At 41.3% G+C, this 20,160-nt stretch overlaps 1 protein-coding gene across 25 annotated transcripts in view; it reads left to right on the top strand.

Annotated features, from left to right (window-relative positions):
• The window catches only part of OBSCN (obscurin, cytoskeletal calmodulin and titin-interacting RhoGEF), a 198,490-nt gene that overhangs the window by 58,976 nt on the left and 119,354 nt on the right, over positions 1–20,160 (top strand). For 23 of the 25 annotated variants that reach the window (XM_071805413.1, XM_071805408.1, XM_071805404.1 and 20 more), the window contains 15 exons: positions 71–183; positions 899–1,052; positions 2,420–2,581; positions 3,576–3,680; positions 4,571–4,837; positions 5,447–5,716; positions 6,524–6,790; positions 8,094–8,360; positions 9,662–9,928; positions 10,831–11,100; positions 11,876–12,142; positions 12,813–13,079; positions 15,294–15,566; positions 16,969–17,235; positions 19,395–19,661. In XM_071805413.1, the coding sequence (XP_071661514.1) occupies positions 71–183; positions 899–1,052; positions 2,420–2,581; positions 3,576–3,680; positions 4,571–4,837; positions 5,447–5,716; positions 6,524–6,790; positions 8,094–8,360; positions 9,662–9,928; positions 10,831–11,100; positions 11,876–12,142; positions 12,813–13,079; positions 15,294–15,566; positions 16,969–17,235; positions 19,395–19,661 (3,483 nt within the window). The remainder of the gene's footprint in view (positions 1–70; positions 184–898; positions 1,053–2,419; positions 2,582–3,575; positions 3,681–4,570; positions 4,838–5,446; positions 5,717–6,523; positions 6,791–8,093; positions 8,361–9,661; positions 9,929–10,830; positions 11,101–11,875; positions 12,143–12,812; positions 13,080–15,293; positions 15,567–16,968; positions 17,236–19,394; positions 19,662–20,160) is intronic. The other 2 variants (XM_071805391.1, XM_071805403.1) reach the window with 2 other exon arrangements.

Here is a 20,160-nt window from a genome sequence, read left to right as displayed (position 1 = left end):
CCTAATCACTATTGCTTGTGCCAGATGATGTTTGAGACCTAATTCCCCACTAACCGGACTTTCTTTTCAGAATTGCCTGTGAGAATCAGCAAACCTTTGGTAGACATCAGTGCAACTCAGAAGGACAAGGTCACATTCGAGTGTGAGCTGTCCAGACCCAACGTGGATGTTAAGTGGTTCAAGGTAAAGCACTTAATAGATAGTCATATTTGAATTTCTGACTTCTCTGGAAAGGAATGAGAACCTTTAATTTCACTCCCAGGGGATGTGAGTCTGAGCCTTTGCTGTACAGCTCTCAACATTGCTCTCCTGTACTTATGTTCATTGACTTGCCCAGTTCATAATTCCATTATTTATTTACTGGGTGTGTTTATCAGGTTGGAAGTTAAACTTTTCTATTCTTGCACAGGACGTGAGCACTGCTGCCGATAGCAATGCAGTCTTGTGCTTTACTTCACACCTAGCAGTTCTCACTGGGGATTTATAGCCTCACTGGGAGCTGTGATTTAAGGTGAAACCTCAATTCCATTTGCACCTGACAGTCATTTTGGGAATCAGCTCAGGCATTTCATGTATCTTCCTTGAGGCACAGCTGATACTTCCCTTAAATGGGAATAACAGCATTTCTTCAAGGTAATGTCTTTAGGAGCTGATTGCCAACCCTGTACAGTGCCTTAAGCCTTCAAATAGGTGTCTAAGGTCAACCAAAAGTTATGAACATTCTTCAGCCATTCCTACTTCTTGAAAACTTTGCACTGTGCTTAAGTTTCAGCATATGTTTCAATAAGCACAGTTCCATCAAGTCCAATGAGAGAGGTGAATTAAACACAGATCTGTTTTGCTCACTGCAAACGTAGAAGAGTTGATGGTGATCTGGTTTGGTCTTTTTCCTTTCTAGGATGGGAAGGAGCTCCGTCAAAGTAAAAAAGTGGGGATTATTTCCCAGGGAAATAAGAGAAGCCTCATCATTCACAAGTGTGAATATGAAGACCAGGGAACCTATAAGTGTGAAGCTGCTGAAGACAAGACATCAGCTACCCTAAAGGTTCATGGTATGTTTGAGTGAAGTAGGAAATTACATTGACTACAGTATTTTGACTACACAGTGAGAAATGCTTGGGGGACAGTTTGTATACTTTGCAATTACTCATTTTGGAGTTTCTCTTCTTAGTGAGAAGATGCTGGTAGAGCTGTCCTGTGCTTCCTCTACCTTTAGAGAAGTATTTTTGGAAGAAGCACCAATTTAGTTTTCCAGTTATCATAAGCAATTTCTATTCTCTGGAATGTGAATGATGTTTCTGCGTTGACAAGTTATCAAACACCAGACAGCCTGGCACAGATCAGGGATTTAGTGGCTGGTGCTGATGTGGTTTGGTTTAGCTTCTGCCATTGTCACAGGGGGACTTTGCCCAAGTAGGGACTGGACAAGCCTTGGGTTGATCTCAAGAAGAGTCCTACTTTTTATGTTGCAAATGCTAAGGAAAGGGTCACAATTTCTGACTGCACATCTCCTTTATGCTCAAGACATTTTTTCCCTCTGTGTGTTGCACTGTGCAACTACTGAAGCGCCAGATGTATTTTGTCACCAGGCTCTGAAGCTCCAGAGATAAGCTAGTGCTAAAGGCCAGTTACTGAACTGACAGGTCTGCAGATGTTATTTTCCAGAGGAACATCTGAAAAGACAGATGAGCTACTTCTTATTGCTTACTAGATGCTGTCCTCATGTGGCCACTTGGGTTCAGCAATATCTTCATGAACGTCTGTCCTGTTCCATTGCTCTGTTAAACTCTTCCTTTTCCCGCTGACTTTGTGGTTGGGATGGGTTTCTATTTGAAGGCTGTCTGGTTTGCATTTGAACTCTGCTCCCGAGGCTAATCCAAGGTGTATCAAGACCCTTCCCTTTCAAAAGGAAAAGGCTGCAGTAGCACAGACGTATGGATCAGTTCTGACATAAACGAGTGCAAAGCTGCAGAGTTAAAGGATTATACTGGGTTCAGAAAAGTTATCTCCTAGGTAAAACCTGTGGCTGAGATCCCTGTGGCTGATACACACAAGCAAGGGAGCAAGAGGAGAGCATGAAGAGACAGATTTATAGTGACACAAGAGATTGTAGGCTTGTGTTTAGTTCTCCTTGGCAGATTTTCTTTCATTAATAAGTTTAACTTCTTTTAAAACCTGTGTAAAGTTCCAGCAGCCATAAAATCCCCTTGCAGTGAGCTCCAATGTAGCTGGTAATTCTACCTGTAGGTTCGAGAGTAAAATGTATTTACCATGTTGAAGAGATAAACTATCTAGAAAGGGAGGCTGGTGTTCAATAAAACACAACCCCATTTTCTCAATGTGAGTTTGCAGAAGGTAGTCACACAACACTCAGTTATGGAGAAACCACAAACAAATATTTGTCTCTGCGATTTCGCAGCCCGGGATATCAAGATTGTTAAACCACTGGAAGATGTGGAAGTGAATGAATATGAGAGCGCGTCTTTTGTCTGTGAGATTTCACACGATGAGGTCCAAACGCAATGGTACAAAAATGACAACAAACTGAAAGCTGCTGAGAATATTAGAATGCGCCAAGAAGGTAAGATGAAAAAGGGGTTCTCATTCTTGAATAGGGTGGGTTGGAATAGATGCTGTTATTGGAGACTAGGCAGAAGAGTCTCACCTTCAAATTCAAGTTAAGAAGATTTAGCAGAGAGTCCTCCTTTTGTTTTGAGGCTGCAGCTGGGCTGTGACAGTAACATGGTGGGAACTTAAATACGGCAAATTTGGTGTCCTCCCACCATCCCATACTGCCAGCAGTGGGTAGGAACTTGTATCATCTGACAGTGGGTGGAATCCTTCTGTTCCAAGAACTTTCCAGATGGTGGGGACCACATTTGAGATCCTACCTGGAATACCATGTCCAGCTTTGGAGCCCTTGATACAAGACAGACATGGACCTCTTGGAGAGGGGCCAGAGGAGCCACAGAAATGATCCGAGGCTGGAACAGCTCTGCTGGGAGGACAGGCTGAGAGAGTTGGGGTGTTCAGCTGGAGAAGAGAAGCTCCGGGGAGATCTTATTGCAGCCTTTCTGTATTTAAAGGGGCCCGTAAGAGAGACAGGGACAGACTTTTTAGCAGGTCCTGTTGTGATAGGACAAGAGATGTTGGTTTTAAACTAAAGGAGGGAGATTCAGTTAGACATGAGGAAGAAAATTTGTACAATGAAGGTGGTGAGAGCCTGGCCCAGGTTGACCAGAGAGGTGTTGGATGCCCCATCCCTGGAGACATCCCAGGCCAGGCTGGACGGGGCTCTGAGCAACCTGATCTGGTGAAGATGTCCCTGCTCATGGCAGGGGTGGCACTGGATGAACTTTGAAGGTCCCTTCCAAGCCAAACCATTTTGTGATTCAATGACTCTATGGTTCAGTCTGTTCTTGGAGACAGGGACACAGACGTAGCGGAATGGTCGGCCTTGCTGCTGTGACAGCAGGTCCTGATGCACTGAAAACAGATGAGTGATGCTTGTTTGCCTTGGAGAGTGAAGGTGTTTGCTCAGGATAACCTATGTCTGGCTGTGTGTCTGTTCTCAGGAAAAACCTATTCACTGACTTACACACGCGTCCAAGTCGAAGATGCAGCAGAGATCAAGTTTGTAGCAGAAAAGGCAGAATCTCGTGCCCAACTGACTGTAAAAGGTAACTATGCTTTTATACCTATGCTGCTTAAGCTCTTTCATGCTATTATACAAACCAACAAACTTCCCTTGCTTTTAACATGAGGTAAGTTAAACAACACCTAAAGCTTTCATGGAAAGAAAAGCTTCTGCCTACCTATTGCATGTGAATATCAACCTCATTGCTGGGAATTTGCTTTTGCTAAGTAACATTGTTTGTTTTCTCAGAAGATTGATTCTGTACTCTAAGACATTAAAAGTCATGTTTGAACTTTGAGGGACAAAAAGCTGTAGATCGACTTTCTCCTGCATTTTTTTATTTCTGGTGCATGTTTTGAAAGAATACAGCATTTATTTTATTTTATTTTATTTTATTTTATTTTATTTTATTTTATTTTATTTTATTTTATTTTATTTTATTTTATTTTATTTTATTTTATTTTATTTTATTTTATTTTATTTTATTTTATTTTACTTCTGTTCTATTCTATTCTATTCTATTCTATTCTATTCTATTCTATTCTATTCTGTTTCATTTTATTTCATTTTATTTCATTTTATTTCATTTTATTTTTTGTTTAACTTAGTGTGATAGAGAGAAGGAAGACATTTGAATTAACACACTGATGAGGAACTCAGGAAATCTCAGATCAGTCCCTGGCTGTGTCATAGCACTTCTGTGTAATGTTGAGTAAATTACCTATTATCTCCGCAGTTCAGCCATCCAAATGATAAAATGGGGAGAAGAAGGTTTGCTTTAATTAGCTCTTCATGTGCTGTGTATTTAGCATCATGGAGATTCCTGTCATTGTCCACATAACCATCCATGAAAGAAATCATGTTAGTGAGTTTTTAATTGACATCTTTCATGGAAACTGTACTGATTATTACATCTTTTTTTACTCCTTTTAGAGCTGCCTGTAAAAATTGTGAAGCCTTTGCGAGATAAGATTGCTCTTGAAAAGCATCGGGGATTCCTGGAGTGCCAGGTGTCTCGTGCCAATGCCAAAGTTAAATGGTACAAAAAGGACGTTGAAATTCACCCTAGTGAGAAGTACGAAATTGTGAGCGAAGGTGTCTATCGGAAACTCATCATCAACGATGCGGATTATGAAGATGAAGACACATATACTTGTGATGCCTTTGATGACAAAAGCAGTGCTAATTTCTTTGTTGAAGGTAGTAAACCATTTTTTCCCCTCTAAGATGCACTGGAAGGAGGATTGATTGATTCAAAAAGCCCTTGCAATTTACTTTAAAAACACAATACCGTTTAGAAAATATTTTAACTCAGTGTTGATTTCTTCTGAAGTCCATTGATATTGATTCTTTTAAGATTATAAGGGTAGGAAATGAATATATGGTATATTCTCCTAAGGAAATTCCAGCTCCAGAGACGTTTATCAGATGTACTAGAGAAAGTTGGTTGTTCAGAGAAAAGTTGCTGTAGATAGCCAAAGTCTTTTCTACTATCCATACCTGCATTTCAATGAATCTTCTTTTACATTTTATATAGTACCAAGTGTTTGACATCAGAGTAGGAACATGGCTTAAGAAATAGGACTTGGAATCAAATCTGGATTCTCTTGAGTCAGTTTCACAGTGTCAGTGACTGTGACCAGCAATAGATGTTCATTTTTATGCAAAAAAACTTTAAGTTTTAAGACCTTTTGAGACAGTAAGTGCAGCATTCAAGTGCAGTAAAGATGGCATGAGTGTGTGGGGTGCAGATGAAAGAGCTCTTTTTGACTCCTAAATCCCTGCTTTCCTGTCCCACCCTTCATCCAGAGCAAGCCATTAATATTGTAAAGGAGTTGTGTGACGAGGATGTGACTGAGCCTGAAGAAGCCAATTTTGCCTGTGAGATATCCATCCCATCCGTGAAACCCCCCAAATGGTTTTTGCGTGGGGAAGCCTTGCAGGCTGGCAGAAACGTCATCATGCAGCAAGAAGGCACCATCCACAGGCTGACGATACTGAAAACCAGCACCGATATGACGGGCACTGTTCAGTTCTCCATTGGAAAATCAAAATCCACAGCAAACCTGCGTGTCAGAGGTAACGTGATATGTCCTGTCTTGGATTATATAATGAAGGATCCTCCTTCTTGCAGCCCCTGGAAAGTGATTTATCAGACAAACTGTCTAGTGTGAAAATTCCACTGGCCGGAGTCTTGGAAATGTTTGTGTACCTGGAAGATCTGCTTAATTCTCAATTGCAAGTTGTTGGGTGTGATGTTGGATGCGCAAAATGAGACAGCATTGTCTTAGGAAGGAATCTGATTAAATGAATTTGGTGTGCCTGGTATTCAAACCTGATATTCAAATCTATTGAGCTAAAACTGTTTTGTTTCTTTGTTTGTTTCCTTCTTGACTTTGCCGAATAGGACAAAACAGATCAAATTTGCCAGAAGACTTTATTTTGTCTCATTTCTGAAGTAGACAAGTCTGATAGCTCATTTACTTAATCTACTTTGTCATTGATTTGATCTGGGGCAAAGCTTCAAGGCTTTTTGTCTTCCGCTGTCACCATAGTGAATATCTCCAATCACATCCTGCAGTCCTTGTTTTGTCTTTAATTCATTTTTACTGCCGTAAAGTCCTAAACTCAAGAGTGATTCAGTAAGCACTGAACCAGAACTAGACAGTTAATATACAGTATTATCTTCTAGAAACCAGCATTCTCTATAGATCATCACATTGGTTTGGCTTCAAATCAAATCGCTTCTGTAACAGAAACTGTAGCATCATCTGAGCAGTTCACAAAAGAGTTGCGAACGACATGCATGAAAGTAATTGGCATGAAATACAGATTAGAAGCTTTCCTGTTCTTCAGATAGATTCTTTCTTCTTCCCTGCTTTGCAGATTACCACATACAGATCACCAGGAAGATGGAGGACAAGACAGCTCTGGAGCGCCATTCAGTCATCCTGTCCTGCGACTTCAGGCCTTCTCCAAAGCTTGTGAAGTGGTTCAAGGGCCACACGCCCATCGAGCCCTCTGAGAAGTACAAAATCAAGCGGGAAGAGCATTCAGCTGAGCTCAAGATTTTGAAGGTGAAGCCTGAAGATGCTGGTGTGTACAAGTGCAGGGCTGGAAATGCGGAGACCGAGGCCACGCTGACTGTGGAAGGTACAAGTGGTTTGCGTGCCTGTTGCATCGATATGGGGAAGAAAGTTTTTATGATGAGAGTGGTAAAACACTGGCCCAGGTTGGCCAGAGAGGTGGTGGATGAACCATCCCTGGAGACATCCCAGGCCAGGCTGGACGGGGCTCTGAGCAACCTGAGCTGGTGAAGATGTCCCTGCTCATGGCAGGGGTGGCACTGGATCAGCTTTGAAGGTTCTTTCCAACACAAACTATTCTGTGATTCTATGATATCTTTATGGTTCAGTATTTCACTCTTGGTTTCTTGGATGGAAAGGCACCGTCTGGGTAAGGCAGAAGTTCATGTGTCTTTCTCAAGGCACATTGTTTTTCATTTCATTTGAGAAAACAGAACTTTGGTACTTCATGCTAGAAATATTCTGCTTACAGGCCTCTGATGCTGGTGGTTTTCATTTCATGACCACTGTGTCAACTTTTATATCAGCTATACATTTGTTATTCGTAATGATGTTCTACCTCATCCAGGTTTGGCATTATTTTTAGGCAGTTCTTCACCTCTGGTGAAACTGTAAGAAAAGATGATTGATTGCTGTCATATTGTCAGCAAGACTAGGAGGTGAGCTGCTGAATCATTTACAGAAGTCCAGGGAGCAGCTCCTGGTAATGGTTTGGCCTTGCAAAGGTTCATCCACACATCAAAATGATTTAATATTCCCCAGCCCTGCTCTGAGTTAGCCAGTCCTTGAGAAACAGCATTTCATGAGTGGAGAAACTGCAAAGAGAAACCTCTGGCCAAGGACTGGAAAAGAAAATAATTCAATTCCTGTTGCTCCCTGAACCTGAGCGAGTTGCTTAATATCTATGTACTTGCTGTTTGTGGCCAAAAGCATTGTCTTCATGTCATCCTTTGGGACAAAACTATTGTCTTTATCTCATACTCTCTATTTCCCTGTCAGTGAGTCAGGGTCAATTTAGTATAAAGAGTACGTGTGTGTGCCGTGATGAGCACAGAGGTATTGGAGCTCCATGTGGTATTTAGGCATCACAGTAATGTTATTACTATTTTAGAAAGACTTACTTATATTTAAATTAAAAAGAAAAAAAAGTCAGAAGAATTTTAGGTGTAAAAAGGTAATTGAAGTCTCCAGACAATATGGTATTTTTAATGGATGTTTTTTTTGTTGGACCAAACCCAGAACCAAGTAAATGAAATGTAATGACCCATAGTGTACAGGAGACCAGATTGAATAATTTAATAAACTGTAAGCACTATGAAATCTACTTTTTTATGGTACGAGTGGTGATGGTGCACGTTGGTTTCCTACAGCCCGCAATGTAGAAGTACTCAAACACCTGCAAGACGTGGAAATTGAAGAGGAGAGTTCTGCTGTCTTCTCCTGTGAGCTGTCCCATGATGATGAGGATGTGGAATGGTTCCTTAACGGCACCCTCCTTTACACCAACAATTTCAATGACATCAGGAATGTTGGCAATTGCTACACGCTGACGATGAAGCACGTCAAGCCTGAGGATGCTGGCACAGTGACAATGAAGTCAGACAAGGTGTCAGAGAGCGTCCGTCTGAAGGTGATAGGTGAGTCGTGATCTCACACCTCCTGAATGTAAATAAGAGATGCAAAGGAGCTCTTATTTACCATTGTGCTCATAAGCTTCACTTCTCTGGGGTCAAATTAGAAGTGCACAAGGGCTTTCTTCCAGTCTGAGTTTCTACTGTAACTGATGATTTTTCTAAGACTGTTTTGGTCTCCTGCCAAAACTTTCCATAGCTATTTAGCATCCTTTTACTTGTCTTTAAGATAGTCTCAAGAGCAATGGAGTGATGGTTTTAAACTAAAGGAGGGGAGATTCAGGCTGGATATGAGGAAGAAATGTTTTTCAATGAGGGTGGTGAGGGCCTGTCCCAGGTTATCCAGGGAGGTGGTGGATGAACCATCCCTGGAGACATCCCAGACCAGGCTGGACGGGGCTTTGAGCAACCTGAGCTGGGTTAAATTAACTCTTTCATGTATCTGGAAACATGAGTGGGAAGTGTTCTGAGCCATCGTCTCTGCAAGTCAGAGTCTGACATCCTTCATATCCTCTTAGAGAATCATCTTTCTGATTTCCTTCACATTTTTCATGACTAATGATGACTAATTTGTCCTTCCCAGAGTATCTGAATAATTTGAGTCTTTTACTCTGTCTACTGTGAGGCTCTGAAGGATTTTATCTTCCTTCTTTCTTTTATATCTGGTAAAAAAATTTCCCACATATAAAGATCATTAGTGTTGAATATATTTTAAATTCAATGAAGGGAATCAATAAAAAACAGAAGCGGCAAGAGGAAAATGTTCAGGAAAGTGAGGAAAATGTTCAGGAAAGTGAGGAAAATATGCAGCATATCTTTTTTATTGCTGCTGCTGCTTCAAGAAAAGGCAGTGACAGCTCTCTGGATTTATAAAGCCTACAACTCAATTACTTCTCTTCACGCATTTTTCGTCCAACCATCTGACCCCTTTCCACTTCTAGGCTGCTGCAATGGGAAAGGGTGTTCCCAGAGAACAGTTTCTGCTCCTCCCCAATGCAGAAGAGTGCTTCTTTAAATCTAATCTGTCTTGTTGAGTAGTTATTCCATAGAAGTATGAAGCTGCCCTTCTGGCCTTCACTAGGGCGCAACATGACTTCTCCAAGCCCCATTCCCTCTGATGGGGTCTCCTGTGCCTGACAGATGTCCCAACTCATTCCAGTCATGAGCTGTGAGACTGCTTTAGGTTCTGCATTGGTATCATCAGCATTGCCAAGAGTTTACTTCAGCTCTCTTTAATTACTTGATAGCAACTTAAAAAGTCTCAACCTAAATGTCTTGGTTGTTCTGTTTTGTCTGATAACATTCAGAGAAACCTGCTGTCTTCATGAAGTCCTTGGATGATGTTTTTGGTGAGGAGAGAGGTGTGATTAAACTGGAATGTGAAGTCTCCAAAGAGAAGGTCAAACCTGTTTGGAAAAAGGATGGTGTGAAGCTCACTCCTGGTAACAAGTATGAGCAGATACAGAATGGGAAGACCCTGTGCCTCCTTATCCATGACCTCGAAAAGACAGATGCAGGTTTATACACCTGTGATATTGGCACTGATGTTGCTAAGTCAAAGGTCAGCGTTCAGGGTAAGTATCCTAGATGATGGCAAATCAAGGGGTGTTGCAAATATGGGTAGGGTTGGTCATCTTACATCTGATCCTCAATGAACCTCAATGGCCTCCCCCCTTGAACAGTGCTAACAGAATTTACCACATAGCAGAGATGTTTGAACAATCCCCATTGCTCTTTTATGGAATTATATCTGGTCTTTCAGTGAAATTCACGTGTTGATGTATTGGCAATGTTTCCTTCCCGAACATTGCTAAAGTTCCTCCCAGAAGAGTAACTAAGTACTTTCTCACAAAAAAAAACCAAACCAAAACAAAAAGCAACTTATGTTTTATATGATTCAGCTATTAATTCTGAGTCAGTTGTGGGAATGTAAGAGTAGGACAGCATTGAAGAACCCAGAAATTCAGCCTGTCCTCTCATCCTTGTGGCTGCTTGAAGGAAAGAGAAGTGTCCATGACTTCCAAACTCACGTTGATAATAGGATGAATTTTGAATTTGTCTGATTCTAACACAAGGAGGGGTAGGATGGTAACAAGTTAACAAACATCGTATTTCTTATATCAGCACGGATAAAAACCTCACACAACATCCAAGAAGCTTAATCTCTGACAGCTTTTCTCCCATCTTGCTTGTTGAGTCTTGACTCTTCTCCACTGAATGAGCTGTTCTTCACAAAGTCCATCCAGAGCAAAGCCACAAGATTCACGTGTCCCTTCATCTATAGCTTTGTGGTGATTGTAAGTGGATATCATCTGAGAAACCCTTCCCATGTCAAATATATCTGTAAGGAATGCAGTGCTGTCCTATCAATCCTATAGATAAAACAATCTCATGAGCTAAAAATGTCAATACTGCTATTCATGTTAATCATAAAACCCTTTTCATCTTTTATTAACCTATTTTTTTTGTCTTCCAGAACTGAACATTGGCATCACCAAACGGCTGAAGAACACCGAAATTCAGGAGGGAGAAGATTGCACTTTTGAGTGTATCTTGTCCCATGAAAGCATTGGTGACTTCAACTGGACGCTGAACGGGAACAAAGTGGAAAGTGGTGGGAGATTTAAAGCCTCTAACGCAGGGAGGAAATACACACTCAGTATCAAAAACGTGATTCCTGATGATGCTGGGGAAGTAATTTTCACTGCCCGTGGTCTAACCTCCAAGGCTTCTCTCGTTGTTAAAGGTAATGAGATCAGGAAGGTTCTGGGGCTTGATTTCTTGGGTGTCTTTTCATAAAGTATGTCAGTAAACCATAAGGGCAAGCTCTTGTTATGACCAAAGCAAATAGCAGTCTTCTCTGTCAGCCTTAGAACACTGAGATTTTCCCTTAAAAACAAGTAAAAGTTGTAAAAATTTTATAGGTATTTGAGAATTGCAGAGTGCAGTGGATTGTGTAATTGTACAGATAATTACTACCCAGAATATATGCATGTGAGATGACCCCCCAAAGCTCCCTAGGCAGTCAGTGGAGAAAAGAAACAGGTAGATTTAATAGTTCATCATCCACAGTTAGATTTATTTAGGACAAAATAAATTGTTCCTTGAGACTCATTACCTGTACTTAGCAGATCACTGCTGGCTGTAGAGTGGCCCTGGAGTGGGTTCCTCTGCTACAGATCTCTATAGTATAAATGTCTATATTTAATGAGATAGGCTGTACCATAACTGTATGTCTAAAGTAGCTTCAGTGACAACAAAATTACATTCCCTGAAATAGATGCCATCAGGACAAGTCCTCAGTTTCTGTAAGCAATAATTAATATTCACTGAGAGCCCATAACTGCAATTATTACATACTAAAGAGCAAGGCTGATTTTTGCCTCCCTTCCTTAAGGTAATATGAATAGTTCACTGGGGAACATGAAAACATACTGGATATTTGAATTGCAAAAACCCCAGTCGTATAGTGATAGTGATTTCTATTCAAAGTTCCATTTATTTTTTTTTCCCCTCTTCAGAAAAACCTACTGAGGTTACAAAACAGCTGGAGGATAAAACATCAGCAGCAGGGCAGGACATCAGCCTGAGCTGTGAATTGTCAAAACCCGATGTGAACATCAGGTGGTACAAGGATGGCAAAGCGATCCGAAAGAGCCAGAAATATGACTTGCACCAGGAGGGAACACGGGCCATTCTGATCATTCATGACTCTACGGTCAAGGACAGTGGGGAGTACACCTGTGAGACAGAGGTCTCCAAAACCAAAGCCAGGGTCACAGTGCAAGGTCAGTTGAAGAATGGATTTGGGCTGGAAGGTACAGAAGCTGGGGTAAATAACTGCAACCTGTGGGAGATCACTTCACTTCTCTCTCCCCTCTCCCCTCTCCCCTCTCCCCTCTCCCCTCTCCCCTCTCCCCTCTCCCCTCTCCCCTCTCCCCTCTCCCCTCTCCCCTCTCCCCTCTCCCCTCTCCCCTCTCCCCTCTCCCCTCTCCCCTCTCCCCTCTCCCCTTCCCTCCCCTTCCCTCCCATCACTAAACAGGACTAATTTTTAGTTTTCAAACTGCCATGGGTTAAAGGCTTTAAAAAAAAAAACTCTGGAAAAACATCCTGTAGGTACTGAAGAATCTTATGTGCTACATAATGAGCAAATCAAGTTTTGCAGTTTGAGTTACTATTTTTTGAATTAGGGTGATCAAAACTGTGGGCAATCTGCCAGGTAAGATCTCACCAGCACCTGCAGAATGGCATTAAACTTCCCAGGTATCTTCTGGAAATATTTTAACTGATATGCTCTGTGACATGAAGAGGACCTCATGATCTTCTTAGATCCTCTCTATGCCTATATTCTGTGATTCTACAAGTGGGGGGGAAGGGGATTCATGACCACTTTGTGTGCACAGGACTTGTTTGGGTAACAAATCTGTCTCTATGTATTTTTCTTTTTTTTCCTTTCAGAAAAACCAAATTATTTTGTCAAGGAACTTTCAGACCTAAAAGTCGATGAAAACGGAAGCGCAGTTTTTATGTGCCAGAGTGAGAAAGCTGCATCCTCTGTGGTGTGGAGGAAAGGCATGGCTGAACTCAGGGCCGGCAGGAAATACGAGATCACACAGAAAGGACAAGTCCTGCAGCTGACCATAAAAAACTTGGAGAAGAGCGACAGTGACACTTACACCTGTGACATTGGCGATGCCCAGTCCAGAGCCAAGCTAGTCGTGCAAGGTACGCATGAGAGAAACATGACTGTTCATCCTGTTTTTCCACCAGGAAACATTATATGCAGAGGCAGATCTATTTCTTAGCATATAGATAACAGATCTACTGATTTCTGGTATTTAGTCGTGATATATATATATATTATGCAGGACATGTGGACAAAAATATGGAGCTGGACATGCAGAGAAAGATATGGAGTACTTTGGGTACGATTTAAACCCCAAAATGCTGATGTGAGGAGAGAGGCTGATGTTCCTGTGTGAATATATGGTGGACACAATTCATTATGCCTGCTATTAGAACAGGGAAAAGTTATTGTACCTCCAGGCTTTTCTCTGTATCCCTTGATACCTCTTTCCAGTGGCTTATAAGAAGGGACAGGTGAGTGGGTGATCCAGGAATTAAGAAGTCCACTTAAATAAGTGCTCAATGTCCCTCTGCACTTTGGAGATGAAGGTTACACCTTAATTTCATAGAATCATAGACTAGTTTAGGTTGGAATGGACCTTCCAAGCTCATCCAGTGCCATCCCTGCCATGACAGGGACATCTTCACCAGCTCAGGTTGCTCAGAGCCCCGTCCAGCCTGGCCTGGGATGTCTCCAGGGATGGTTTATCCACCACCTCTCTGGCCAACCTGGGCCAGTGTTTCATCACCCACATAATAAAGAATTTCCTCCTCATCTGGCCTGGATCTCACCTCCTTTAATTTAAAACCATCACTCCTTTTCCTATCACAACAGGCCTTGCTGAAAATTCTGTCCCCATCTTTCTTGTAGGCCCCTTTTAAGCATGGAAAGGCCACAATAAGGTCTCCATCTGAAAAGTACAACCCAAGCAACTTTTGTATGAAGCCACAGGCAATAAATGAGCTGTGGTGGCCAATGCTGACAGCAGGACAGTGTTTAAGGGGAAGGAGTGAGGTCTGGTTATTACTGCTCCTCATAGTTCCCTCACTGGTGCTCCAACTGGGAGAAACTCTTCAGTTGAAATAGATGAAGTGAGGAAGCGAACAGAAGGAACCATTCAAGAATAGTCACGTGCAGATGCAGTGTCAGTGTCCATTTATTAATTGTTATATTTAGCTATTAAAAACTCAGGGTAAAGCCAGACTCCTCCACCTCTTATCATCTACTAGAATAGCCTTGAGAAGCATAGAAGTGTGGTTAATCCCCATCAAGGCCTCAGGATGTGAGCTACCTGAAATAGCTGTGAAGTTTCTAACACCAGATTTTCTGAGTGAAAAAATACTTCCCTGTCACCATACTTAAGTAAAAATTCCCTGTATTGGATTTGTGAGTAGGAGAAACATCATATATATCTTTGTATACAGTAATAACCTTTATTTTTAAAATTTATTTATAGATAGATATCTATATCTATACAAACAGGTTTTCAGGGCTGTTTTTTGTTACTTTTTATTGATATTGTAGTTAGACACTCTCTCCCCTTCCTATTGTGTTTTTGGTGAGACTAAGCTCAACCAAGGTAGAGGCTGAGTGGTCCTGTCCCATAGAAAACAAGTTGGTCTCTTCTCCCAGGTAGCAAGTGATAGGCCAAGAGGAAATGGCCTAAAGTTGCACCAGACGTGATCTAAATTGGATATTAGGAAAAAATTCTTCCCAGAAAGGGTTATTGGGCATCAGAACAGGCTGCCCAGGGCAGTGGTGGAGTCACCATCCCTGGAGGGGTTTAAAGGACATCTAGATGAGGTTCTTAGGGACATGGTTTAGTGCTAGAGTTGGGTTATGGTTGGACTCGATCATCCTGAGGGTTTCTTCCAACTGAAATGATTCTGTGATTCCGTAAATTACATTTTCCCTAGAAAAACAGAGGGGTTGTCATGGGAGGGATCACCTGCTTAGTGAAGTCTACAGCCCAGTGAGCTGTCAGAAGTGCAGCCTTTAGCCTTTCCAGTTAATCCCATTAGAAGAAACTTTAAAATATTAGGTGTGCATTGTACTGGTTACGTGTTCTGCTATATGTCTTCTGGTGCTTTGAAGTCTTCATCCTATTTTGGTGTGTGTCCTGTATATATTATCTCCTTGTGAATGTTTTTTTTTTTGTGTTCAAAAAATGGGGAAATTGTGTTTCAGTCTTCTGTATCATGAATGCATTTCTTTCTTTAAATACTCACATGGGAAATCTTGGAATTTTCCGTATCAATTTTCATGCTAGAAGCTGAAGATTCCAGTAATTGATGTATTTATGTTCCTTTCAGGCCAGAAAGTGCTAATAACAGAAGACCTGGAAGATGTCACTGTGTTAGAAGGAGAATCTGCCATGTTCAAATGCAGAATTTCTCCTGTAGACTATAGCAAAGTGCAGTGGTTTTTGGATAAAACCCCACTCCATATCAATGAACTTAATGAGATCCAGTCTCAGCCCGGTGGATATCACTTGCTAACGTTGAAAAAACTGTCACTGAAGGACTCGGGGGTCATTACATTTGAAGCTGGTGATAAGAAAACATCTGCCAGTTTGGTTGTTGAAGGTAATTTGATCATAAAAACTGAAGGAGAGGAAGGAATACGTAGAAATAAGTATGGGTTCATGTGGGTAGGTGAAAAAAAAAAGAACAAAAATGCTACAAATTTGGCCCCATCATATCTATAAATGTTCAAAAATAGCATTACCTATATAATGAAGCTAGGGCTGGGGCATGAACACTTTGTAATCCTGGACAACTCTCCATGTGTTTATTGGACCTTAGATGGAAATGTCACATTCTGTTGATTGTACTTTGGATGCCTTGCCCAGTTTTCCTTGAGCTGAGCTGATAGCGTGGCGATAAATGAGGAGAAATCAATTAGTTCAAGGAGGGAAAAAAACCAAACAAACAGTGTAACTGAAAAGTTTTTATTTTAGTTTTCATTGTTTGAAAGGCAACATTACATGTGTTTTCTGCTAGTCACTGTTGACAATTAATTGTTTTCTCCGGAAAAGTTAAAACTGAGTAGTGAGGGGAAAAAATTCCAGACAGCCCAAAAGTACAGGATGAGAGGGGTGTTTTATTAGTGGAAACACAGATATTTCTCATTGCCCAGAGATGTAAACCACGCGGTCTCCACTGTGTCAGGTCACATTTTCATTCTTTTCAGAACCATCACATTCCTTGCAAAGAATTCTTTTTCTTCAAATTTTGAAAATTTGCCCTCATTTTGCCATGCTACTGTACCAAAATCAGATTTTGATTTTCTAATTGGATTTTTATGAATTAAAAAGCATTAAGCTAGGTGAGATAAGGCCTACCTTGGCCAATTTAGTTATTGATATCTAGCTTAGGCTACTTCTATAAGTTGTATAGAAAGACGAGCACTACCAGAAAGCAATTAATCTCTGTAGTAATGAACTATTTTGGAAGTGAATATCTGGTCTCTGGAGGTGTTTGTCATTCTCCAGAAGTTATAGAGGCAACCTACATGACCAGTCTGAACTACCTGCCTGGTTTTCAGACGATTCATACTGATGAGATGAGACCTGCTCTAGATGAGTGGCTTTCAGAAACCTCTATTGCACGTCACTTGATGCAGAATTAATTGTTCCACATTCAGTTAGAAGGTTCAAACTGATCAGCTCATGTGTAAAAGGACTTAGGAAAATTGTGTCTTTATCTTGTTCATATTTAGCAAGATGCGAAAGGGATTTTATGTTCTTCAAGAGGCATATTTTCTTCTCAGTTTCTTCCAGGTGGTGTTAGGTATTTACTAAACATTTTACAGCATGGCTGGTGTCTTCCTGAGGGCTTTATAGTCATGAACACCAAATTATTTGTTACTAACCCTGACCTGTAATTTTGATACAAGTGGTCTTGGATGTAGATCTCACAGATTACTTGTGATCTGAAACTCCACACCTCTTCCGAAACATCTCAGATGGTTTTTATGTGATTCTAGAGAAGCCCTGCATCTTCACAAAGGAGCTGGTTGATACTGAAGTCACTGAGGGAGAGGATGTGATCCTTCACTGTGAAACCTCCAAATCAGACAGCCCTGTAAAGTGGTGCAAAGATGGGAAGAGCCTTAGGAATTCTTCCAAGTATAACATCAGCCGGTCGGGATTTGAAGCCAAGCTTGTCATTCACAGGGCAGAAGAAAGAGACAGTGGCAGATATGAGTGTGAGGCTGGAGCAGCTAAAAGTAGTGCGGTTATTACTGTCAAGGGTAAGAACATTTGGAGTGGTGGTTTGGGTCCTAACCTGTCATCTAACATTGAGGTCAGAGGAATAAACTGAAATGACAAAAAAGCAAAACTATGCTGGAAAGGGACGTTATGTCTTTGCACCACAGAGATTCTCATCAAGTCATCTGGAACACACCTGGAGAGGCGATGGAATGTGAAATAGCAAAATCCTTCATTTTACGTGATTTTAGCTCTTCGAAAGCTAAATTCCTAAGATCTCTAGAGAAGAGAGCAATGGGTCAGTAGAAGACATTGAGTATCTCTATAGGAGATCCACCCATCCTAAGAGGTGATCCAGAGAAAGGATGAATCACCTTCTGAAGCTGTCTCCACTGGTGGCTCTCTCCAGGGAAGGAGCTCACACACCCACATTTGTCTGGGTAATTGCTTTAGGCAGCCAAATTTTGGGTGCATGACTCTCAATAAGAGCATGACCAGGCAGGATGTGCTATCTAAAGGGCTGTTGTCTGAGCTGAAGCAGAATTTCTCCTTTTAAACACACCAGACTTTAGCGTACTTCCCTGAGCACGTTGGGTAAGCACCAAGTAGGTCAATGTTGGTCCTGAGCCGTGTCAGAACTGGGCTCATCTAGTACACATTTTATAACCACTCCTACCTGTCTTGAGTCACTGCCCCAGCCCAAGGATGAGCAGGAACTTGGGTTCTGTGAGCAAAATTGCTCATTCACGTGGGTAGGTTTGAGCAGGCACAGGTTGTGTTGAGCCTGACCAGTGGACATCCTGCACAAGACTGGTATAACACACCGGGCAAGGGTGGATGGGAAGCTGCACCTGGATTAGAGAAGTCAGTGTGAACCAAAAGCATTTGGGTTGTTGGAATAGTCAACCCGAACCTCAGAGCACGAAGAGGGAAGGCAATCAGCACCCAGTATTTATCTAGAGTGCAAAGAAACAAGCCAACTTTAGGTTGAGGTCTGCCATGCAAGGAAAGAGAAGAACTTGACAATGTAACCAAGAGGAGGGGTCATGGTTAGTGATCCCAATTTTCTATGTCTTTCTGTAGCACTAGGATTTTTTTTTCCCAATACCCATTACACCCAAAAGAAAGTTCTGTGTAGACTTCATTAAGACTTGGATCTCACCCATGATGAAGAAAGAATTTCTGATAGAAACACATTCATATTACACAACAGCCCCAATTCTCTCTTCACAGAGAAGCGTGTGGATGCATGCAGGATTTGAACACATGGATTTAGATCACCAGTAGATGTGAAGGAGTCAAGTCATAAGGATGCCCTGAGGCAAATTACACTGCTGTTACTTTCTGTTGTCTATTAGGGCCACATCAGAACAGCAGAATGGAAAAATAGGCAATAAAAAAGTCAGTAGCTATGAAACACTGAGTGTTCCAAACTAGTGTTAAAAGGGGAATAGAAGAATAGGCTGTAACTTTTCAACAGCCAAAGGAAAACTGCATCATGGATTAGTGACTGACCTGTATATTCAGAAGACAGAAAGAAATTGTGGGTTTTTTTGCAATTTGTGCCTTCCCTACACTAGCTCACCTTAAAGCCTTGAATCTCAGGCTGTGGCAAAGCCTGCACAGGAATCTCCACAGGGACCCTTTCACGTACAGCTGTGCTTTCCTCTCTGTGTTTGCTCTGTGCTGTTTTTAAGTCTATATTCACGTCAGACAAAAATATGTTGTGTTTTGGGGTTTTTTTTGTAATGAGAAATCAATATTGCTGGTCATGACAGCAAGCGCTCGGCCATTTCTCTGTGTCCTCTGTGTTTCGTGTGAGTCGACCTCAGTAAAATTTTATGGTGCCAGTGGTCAAGTTCTGATCACCCATTTGCAACACGCTTTGTGTCATCAGTAGCAGTGCAGCATGTACCACTATTATTAATAATAATAATATTATGATATTAATATATTAATAATAATGACAGTAAGAGTAGCAACATCTTCAATAGTACAGGTAGTGGTTAAAGGGAAAATAAGCATATGGTCTCAAATATTTTTTGTAGCCAGATGTTAGCTGTCAGAATCTGTTTAGTATTTGTTAGTGCTTTTCCATTCCTGTGCTTTTCTATCTGAATAACCCAAGTCTGTAACAAAAAGGGAAAAGTGATTTCCAATCTCATGCGTTTTTAAACATTCGCAATATTCTTTTTTTCAGAAATACCAGTTCTTTTCAAGAAAGAGCTCCAAAATGAAGAAGCTAAAGAAGGAAAACAAGTCAAACTGACCTGTGAGCTCAGCAAACCTGACACCCCAGTGAAATGGATGAAAGGAGACACAGTTCTCTATGCCAGTGAGAAGTACGAATTTAAGCAGCATGGTACTGTGGCAGAGCTCATTATTCGAGATGTCAAATCGATAGACTCTGGGGACTATACCTGCAGCACCGGGGAACTGAAGACCACTGCTCGGGTGAAAGTAAAAGGTAGGCAGAGATACATTGCCATGCTTTCTTGATGCATTACTTAACAGATCTATTGAAAAAAAACAAACCAAACTAAAACAAACAGGGCTTCTTTTTGTGGCAGTGCCATCTACAAATTCATACATAAAATTCAAATGTAATATTGCGTACTTGTAAGCACCTGCATATATTTCATTCACGGAATCTCACATTATGCACCTGCAAATTTAAATCTGCAACTTTCCACTGAGCAGAAAATAAATAATAGAGAGAGTTCATTTTCTATACCCTATGTGCCATAGTTCCTGATCTATCAGCTATTGCAAATTGCAGATGGCCAAATGATTAATGTCTAGACCATCAAACTCCCCCAAATATCCTTTTTAAAGGCTCCCAGATGCCACTTGCACTCCCCAATGCCTTTAAATAGATACAGTACATTCAATAGTGTAGTCTGTGCTGGAGCAGAAAGCAGGAGAGATATAGGTTATTAAAACTGTCTTAAAGCCCTGCAGCAGCA

Source organism: Patagioenas fasciata, chromosome 2 (assembly GCF_037038585.1).
Source record: "Patagioenas fasciata isolate bPatFas1 chromosome 2, bPatFas1.hap1, whole genome shotgun sequence".
NCBI lineage: Eukaryota > Metazoa > Chordata > Aves > Columbiformes > Columbidae > Patagioenas > Patagioenas fasciata.
The sequence above is the reverse complement of the archived record's forward strand: the minus strand, read 5'-3'. Positions and strand labels throughout refer to the sequence as shown.